At 45.1% G+C, this 8,595-nt stretch overlaps 1 protein-coding gene across 2 annotated transcripts in view; it reads right to left on the bottom strand.

The window, feature by feature from the left end:
* LOC144499079 (protein kinase C-binding protein NELL2-like) overlaps positions 1-8,595 on the bottom strand; it is a 272,572-nt gene that overhangs the window by 161,502 nt on the left and 102,475 nt on the right. For both annotated transcript variants that reach the window (XM_078221141.1, XM_078221142.1), the window contains exons 11-12: positions 7,431-7,533; positions 4,573-4,701 (exon numbers count right to left, since the gene is read on the bottom strand). In XM_078221141.1, coding sequence (XP_078077267.1) covers positions 4,573-4,701; positions 7,431-7,533 — 232 coding nt within the window. The remainder of the gene's footprint in view (positions 1-4,572; positions 4,702-7,430; positions 7,534-8,595) is intronic.

Genomic DNA, 8,595 nt, shown 5'->3' with positions numbered 1-8,595 from the left:
ACCACACACACACTCACACCCACACACACTCACCCACACACACGCACACACCACCCCCCACACACACACACCCCACCCTCCCATACACACACGCACCACCACCCCACACACACACACCCACCCACACACACACACCCCCCACCTACCCACACGCACCCACACACCCAACCCCACACACACACCACACAAACCCACCCACCCCCCCACACACACACTACCCCCCACACCTATACACGCCCACACACACACCCACACGCACACCACACACACACATACCCACACATGTACATCATATACACACACACCCACATGCCCCCCACAAACATACCCCCACTCTCATACCCCCTCCCACACACACATCTTCACACACACACACACTCACACACGTACACACACTCCACCCCTCCCTCCCACACATGCACCCCAACAACACCCCACACACGGGCGCTTATGGCATTGGTCATATCTTAAAGGACTTCCAGCCACTCAGTTGAAGGGCAATTAGGGATGGGCAATAAATGCTGGCCCAGCCAGCGATGCCCACGTCTCGATTGAATAAACATGAAGTGATCAATTGATAAATATATTGAAGAATGAGATTGACTGGCATCAAGGGAGTCGGGGAATGTGGAGATGGAACAGGAAGGTGGAGCTGATGAATGTTCAGCCACAATCAGATTGCATGACAGGTCAGAGTTGAGGGGTAATATGTTCCTGTTCCCTCAGCTCGAATGCATGGAAACTGGAATCTGATTTTGCACAACAATGTACATTCACACTTTACTCTCTGAATCCGACAGCAACAACTCTCCTTGAACATAATAAGAAGCTGCTTTTGAAAAGTATAATCAGTCAGTAATTGACAATGAGCCGGAGTAGGAGAGATTCGGGTAGTTTTTTTATTCATTTGTGGGACATGGGTGTCGCTGCCAGGTAATCATTTATTGTCCATCCTAGTTGCCCCTGGAGGGGGCAGTTGAGAGTCAACTACATAGCTGAGGCCCTGGAGTCACATGTAGGTCAGACAGGGTAAGGACAGCAGATTTCCTTCCCTAAAGGACATGAGTGAACCAGATGGGTTTTTCCGACAATCGACAATAGTTTCATGGTCATCAATAGACTCTTAATCCCAGACATCTTTTATGGAATTCAAATTCCACACACACATATCCCAGGGATGGGAGGTGTGTAAGGGCGGCATGGTGGCACAGTGGTTAGCACTGCTGCCGCACAGCGCCAGGGACCCAGGTTCAATTCCTGGCTTGGGTCACTGTCTGTGTGGAGTTTGCACATTCTCCCCGTGTCTGCATGCGTTTCCACCAAGTGCTCCGGTTTCCTCCCAAAGTCCACAGATGTGCGAGTTGGGTGGATTGGCAATGCTAAATTGCCCCTTAGTGTCAGGGGGACCAGCTAAGGTAAATGCATGGGGTTATGGGAATGGTGTCTGGGTGGGATTGTGGTCGGTGCAGACTCGATGGGCCGAATGGCCTCCTACTGCACTGTAGGATTCTATGAAAATGCACCATCTGTTGTGGCGGGATTCGAATCCGGGTTCCCAGAACATTAGCTGAGTTTCTGGATTAACAGACCAGTGATAATCCCACTAGGCCATCACCTCCCCATCATTGACCTATTCCTTGATCAAAGAGAAAAAATTGAAAGAGTGTTTTAAAGGAGCAGACAGAGATAAAGCAGTTTAGGGAGGGAATGGCAGAGCTTAAGAACGAGATGGTTAAAGGCATAGCTGTTAATGTTGGGTCAAAGGGAGTGGGGCTCCCAAAAGGCCAGAGTTCGAGGAACACTATGTTCTTGGAGGGTCATGATGTGGAGATGCCAGCATTGGACTGGGGTATACACAGTAAGAAGTCTAACAACACCAGGTTAAAGTCCAACAGGTTTATTTGGTAGCAAAAGCCACTAGCTTTCAGAACAGGCTGTCCCTTCGTCAGGTGGGTGGGTGGGAGTTCTGATCACAAACAGGGCACAAAGACACAAACTCAATTTACATGAATAATGATTGGAATGTGAGTCTTTACAGATAGTCAAGTCTTAAAGGTACAGACAATGTGAGTGGAGGGAGCATTAAGCACAGGTTAAAGAGATGTGTATTGTCTCCAGACAGGACAGTTAGTGAGATTTTGCACATCCAAGCAGGTTGTGGGGGTTACAGATAGTTGTGACATGAACCCAATATCCCGGTTGAGGCCGTCCTCATGTGTGCAGAACCTGGCTATCAGTCTCTGCTCAGCGACTCTGCGCTGTCGTGTGTCGTGAAGGCTGCCTTGGACATCTCTTTAACACATCTCTTTAACCTGTGCTTAATGCTCCCTCCACTCACATTGTCTGTACCTTTAAGACTTGATTAGCTGTAAAGACTCACATTCCAATCATTATTCATGTAAATTGAGTTTGTGTTTTTGCGCCCTGTTTGTGATCAGAACTCCCACCCACCTGATGAAGGGACAGCCTGTTCCGAAAGCTAGTGGCTTTTGCTACCAAATAAACCTGTTGGACTTTAACCTGGTGCTGTTAGACTTCTTACTGTGTTCTTGGAGGGTTGCAGAGCTGGAAAAGATTGAAGAGATGGAGAGGAACAAATCCATGGAGGGATTAAGGATGAGAATTTTGGAATCTCAGCATGGCTGGACCAGGAGCCAATATCAATTTCCAAGCACAGAAAGTACTGCGTACTTCCAATGGGGGGCTGCCCTGTCCAAGTTAATTCAACTTCATCCTTCTTTCTTCCTCCTTCTGGACAATGCCTCATCTCCCTTCAGCAACGTTCCCAGCGGTCTGGGAAAGAATGACCCGAGTTGGGTGAATGTGAGCCTTGGGACTGTAATCTACTGTTCCAAAACACAGTCCACTAAAACACAAAGCAAACCATCCTTTACATAAAACACACATGCACTCTCTGAACCGTAGGAATGAGATTCACATCTCCACAGTGAAGCAGAACCGCACTAAATTATTTATTAGCAATCTGCCAGTCTCAGATCGTCAATATTAAAACAAAAATCAATGTAACAAATATTGCAAGTAGAAAATGCAATGGTTGTAATTGATTTCCTATCAACATGAAGCTGACAGTAACCGACTTGCAACTTGTCCATTTCAAGTTTTACGACTGACTCACTTGTGGAAACATAAATTCGATCACATGAATTTCCAAGAAGTCTCCACCGATTATTGTTTTACCCATATCTATGCCAGTAGGATATGTTTTATTGTCAAATCAGAGTCCCAACACATTAATGTTGCAATATCGCAATATTACAATAAGTTATAGAATCATAGAATCCCTACAGTGCAAAAGGAGGCCCATTCGGCCCTTCAAGCCTGCACCAACAACAATCCCACCCAGGCCCTATCCCTGTAACCCTATATATTTACCCTGCTAATCCTCCTGACACTAATGGACAATTTATCATGGCCAATCCACCTAACCTGCACATCTTTGGATTATGGGAGAAAACCAGCGCACCCGGAGGAAACCCACGCAGACAACGTGCAAACTCCACACACACAGTGACCCGAGCCAGGAATCGAACCTAGGTCCCTGGCACTGCGTGGCAGCAGTGCTAACCACTGTGCCACCATGCCGCCTGGGCTACTGGGCTACCCCAGTAGAAGTTCAACTTCCCATTCAGATATAAAGTTGGCTTTGTGAAATATCCACCTTTTATTGAAAATTGCTGATCTTTACTTTGCATTGATTTGCATGGAAATATGAGTTGGGCCTTTTCCACAATGGCATGTTGATTTTCAGGCAATGGCGTAGTGGTATTGTCACTGGACTGGTAATCCAGAGACCCAGGGTAACCCTCTGGGGACCCAGATTTCAATCCTACCATGGCACAGGTGAAAATTTGAATTCAATAAAAATGTGGAATTAAAAGTCTAATGGTGACCATGAAATGCTTTTCAATTGTTGTAAAAACCCCTCTGGTTCACTAATGTCCTTTAGGGAAGGAAATCTGCCGTCCCTACCTGGTCTAGCCTTCATGTGACTCCAGACCCTCAGCAACTGCCCTCTGAAATGGGCAAGCAAGCCACTCAGTTCAAGGGCAATTAGGGATAGGCAATATCCCTTGCCAGCGACACCCACATCCCATGAACGAACAAAAAAAAGCACCAGTTTATTTTGCGCAGTCGGTTTAAAATTCACACTAATATGTGTGGATTCACCATTAAGTGACATCTTAAAAATACATCTGTGTAAAAATGTTACACTTATACATAAATCTCGCCACAAATGATTCTACTGTAGTATAAATGCCTTATCAGAAAAGTAGAAATTTGCAACTCCCTTCTCTAAAAGTCTGTAGATATTGGGGCAAATGGAGTTTTTAAGATTAAGATCGATAGAACGTTGTTAAATATGGCTATCGAGGGAAATGGAACATAGAGAGCTAACCTGAGCTGTGGTGCAAAATCAGCCATGATTTGACTGAAGGCAAGACAAGCCCGAGGAGCTGAATGACCAACTCCTGTCCCAAAGTTCCTTTCCCATCATTCGTAAAGATGGACATATGAAATAGAGACTCTGTTGCTAAATGTCTGCACACTAACCTTCACAGTAAGCTTCATCGTCACGGAGAGGCATAAAGCCTGTTTTGCACTTGCAGATTGCACCAGCTTCCAGGTTCATACATTCTGAATTCTCAATGCATTTGGGACCCTCAGCGCAAAAGTCATTGTCTGTGGTGAGGAAGAACGATTGGAATGATTTTAGTGAGCAAACCTTCCTGATCATCTGATAAAGTTGATCTTCCTCTACACCCTAGCTATGACTGTAACACTTCATTCTGCACTCTCTCCTTTCCTTCTCTATGAACGGTATGCTTTGTCTGTATAGCGCACAAGAAACATTACTTTTCACTGTATGCTAATATATGTGACAATAATGAATCAAATCAAATCAAATCAAAAGCGGTGGCATGCAATGTCCCTAAGCTCTAGTACAGTAGAGAGCCAATTAGAAGTTCTGGGATCTTACTCTGCACTCAATTTATTCACTCTGACATTTGTATCGATGATTCAGTTCAGTGGGTACCTTATGAAAGGACCCAATTCCCTTATCTCCCTTCAGCAGCTTCCCCAGTGGCCCAAGAAAGAATGAACTAAGCTAAGTAAATGTGAGCCTTGGAACAGAGAACAAAGAACAAAGAAAATTACAGGAACAGGCCCTTCGGCCCTCCAAGCCTGCATCGACTATGCTGCCTGACTGAACTAAAATCCCCTACCCTTCCAGGGACCATATCTCTCTATTCCCATCCTATTCATGCATTTGTCAAGACGCCCCTTAAAAGTCACCATCGTATCTGTTTCCACTACCTCCCCCGGCAGCGAGTTCCAGGCATCCACCACCCTGTGTGTAAAGAATTTGCCTCATACATCTCCTTTAAACCTTGCCCCTCTCGCTTAAAGCCTATGCCCCCTAGTAATTGATTCTTCCACCCTGGGAAAAAGCTTCTGACTATCCACTCTGCCCATGCCCCTCATAACGTTGTTGACTTCTTTCAGATCGTCCCTCAACATCCATCGTTCCAGTGAGATCTACTTCTCCAGAATCCAGCATAATCAAGGTGCCCACGTACCCCGGACATACTCTCTTCCACCTTCTTCCGTCAGGAAAAAGATACAAAAGTCACGTACCGACCAACTCAAGAATAGCTTCTTCCCTGCAGCCATCAGACTTTTAAATGGACCTACCTCGTATTAGGTTGATCTTTCCCTACACCCTAGCTGTGACTGTGACACTACATTCTGCCCCTCTCCTTTCCTTCTCCCCCTATGTACTCGATGAACGGTATGCTTTGTCTGTATAGCGCGCAAGAAACAATGCTTTTCACTGTATCTCAATACATGTGACAATAATAAATCAAAACAAATCAAATCAAAGAACACAGTACAATAAAATGTAAAGCAAACTATCTTTTACTTAAAGCATACAATCCATTCTCAATCCATCATTCCCCATTGATCTAAATTCATGCATTCAGGAGGCAACCCTGAAAATCACTAAAAGCAAATCATTGGGTCAAATCCAGAGGTAAGAACTGCCATAATTTTCATGATTTCATTCAGGTTGGTTCCGATATTTTATTAGCCTGTTCATCAGACAATTTATTTATTGTAAGTTATTTCATTTTCCTCGGAAGCGCTTTTGGAGTGAAGCGGACAGACCCTGTCAGTGGCTGACAGTGACAAATGGAGCTCAAAATAGAACAGCAATTTGTGTGCCACCTGTCACTGTCAAGGGACCGTCGCAGCAAAAGGAGGAGAGGTTGGACTTTGTCTCCACCGTAGCATTTTCAGAGAACAGTGGGTGGAGTGGTGATTCTACCGCAGAAATACTTTTCCATCCAGCCCCCCTCATTGATATCACCAACATCCGCTCCAAAACATTTCCATTCTGCAGAATTAATGGGCCAGGCACTTCATGGGAATTCGCAACATTAGAACGCTGCATTAACATCACTCCCCATTATACATTCATAAAAAACATATCCAGCGATTTGTTGAGTGAAGGAGAGATGACACGAGTTTCCAATCCTTTGCAAATCGCTGGTCCGCCATTAGCCAAAGGAGTTTATTTCTTACTGTAAGGCTCCCCATTGAATTAAATGCGATTGTGAAACATCTGGCCTATTATTTGTTGTTTTATGCATATTAAATAGTTGGACCCAGTCCCCTATGTGATTTCTTTTCTTGCCAAGAGCTGTCTTTTTTCCTATATTAGTATTCACAGCCTTTCATTTCTTGGCTGAGAACCCCAGGTATGCAATCTCCACTCGGATCTTTCTGAATGGTGCTCTTTAGCACACTACGTATCGGCAGGGGAAGGCCAGATCAGTTTGGTCTTTGATAATTCTTTTCACGGGCCCCCAACCTACACAGAGTTCTAGCTGCACCAAAGCCAGAAAATGCTGGAAAATCTCAGCAGGTCTGACAGCATCTGTGGAGAGAGGGAAAACAGAACTAAATTTTTGAATCTGGGTGACTCTTCGTCAGAGGTCTAGCTGACTCAGGTCAGAAAGGGAACCCTCCAAGTGGAGGGCTATGGGCAAGAACTTGGCCTCCTGCTCCAAGCCACTGCACACCGCTGGAGCACGTTGAATTTGCAGATGGATAACGATTATGTTCTCATGCACAAGGAACAGGGATCATTAGTCCTCAGGAACATTGTACCACTAGGTAACGGATTGGATGATAAGCACTCTGTGCCATCTCAAGGAAAATAAATGCTAATTTTATTCAAAGCAATTCATAGAATCAATTGTTCGGATTCACCAGATTTTAATTGAAACCAGGAAGGTTTGATCAACCAGTCCCTAAAATAGAACAATTTGGCTCTCACACGTGGTACAGTGATCCTAATTCAGAACTTGACTTCAATAAAGACCCTTAAGCTCTGCGTCGATTACCTCTGCAAACCTTACAGCAGCTGTTTGTTAAGGAGATTTGGTTTGATCGTGTGCAAGGCAGCGCAGGGCAGCTTGGATATAGAACACGCTGCATCGATTGGTCCTGTCAAGTGATGCAGAAGATGTTAAGTAAACTCATTTAAGAATCAGCACTTTGTCACTTTAGGGCTTTAATTGTTTAAAATAATCATTACTCTATAAAGCAGACATACTTGCTATTGCTTTGAACAGAATGTTTCATTGTTTTCATTACAAAAGATGCCCATTTAATGTTTCTACCGTGTACAATTGTACACGTTAACAGATATTTAGCTTGAGGTTTTAATTTGCCGTACAAGCTTAACTCTTACTCCGAAAGCATTTGGAATATTTCTGCCCTTAATTCTCATTTACACTCGGAAGTATCAGTTGTGCACCTGTTACATTTATTTTTGGAAGTTGAGCAGGAAGAGAAACAGTACACGGCTCGGTGGCATTGCTGCCTCACAGCGCCCAGGGACCCGGGTTCAATTCCAGCCTCGGGTCACTGTCTGTGAGGAGTCTGCACATTCTCCCCGTGTCTGCGTGGGTTTCCTCTGGGTGCTCTGGTTTCTTCCCACACTCCAAAGATGTGCAGGTTTGATTGATTGGCCGTGCTAAATTGCCCCTTAGTGCCTGGGGGATTAGCTGGGTAATTACATGGGGTTACGGGGATAGGGCTTGGCCTGGGGTTGTGCAGACTCGATGGGCCGAATGGCCTCCTTCTGCACTGATGGGATTCTATGATACACAAGAATGGAAAACATTTTGACAACATTAGGCCAATGTGACTCCTTGTTGTTTCTCTGAGCAGATGGCCAATTAGTGTCAGGTTGCCTGCAAAGTTGGGCAAGATTTTACTTAAAGTAAAGTTGATTTATTAGTCACAAGTAAGGCTTACATTAACACTGCAATGAAGTTACTGTGAAAATCCCCTAGTCGCCACACTCCGGCGCCTGTTCGGGTCAGTGCAGCTAACCAGCACGTCTTTCAGACTGTGGGAGGAAACCGGAGCACCCGGAGGAAACTCACGCAGACACGGGGAGAATGTGCAAGTTCCACACAGACAGTGACCCAAGCCAGGAATCAAACCTGGCTCCCCGGGTGCTGTGCGGCAGCAGTGCTAATCACTGTGCCTGTACTGCAA

Source organism: Mustelus asterias, chromosome 9, assembly GCF_964213995.1.
Source record: "Mustelus asterias chromosome 9, sMusAst1.hap1.1, whole genome shotgun sequence".
Classification (NCBI taxonomy): domain Eukaryota; kingdom Metazoa; phylum Chordata; class Chondrichthyes; order Carcharhiniformes; family Triakidae; genus Mustelus; species Mustelus asterias.
The sequence above is the reverse complement of the archived record's forward strand: the minus strand, read 5'-3'. Positions and strand labels throughout refer to the sequence as shown.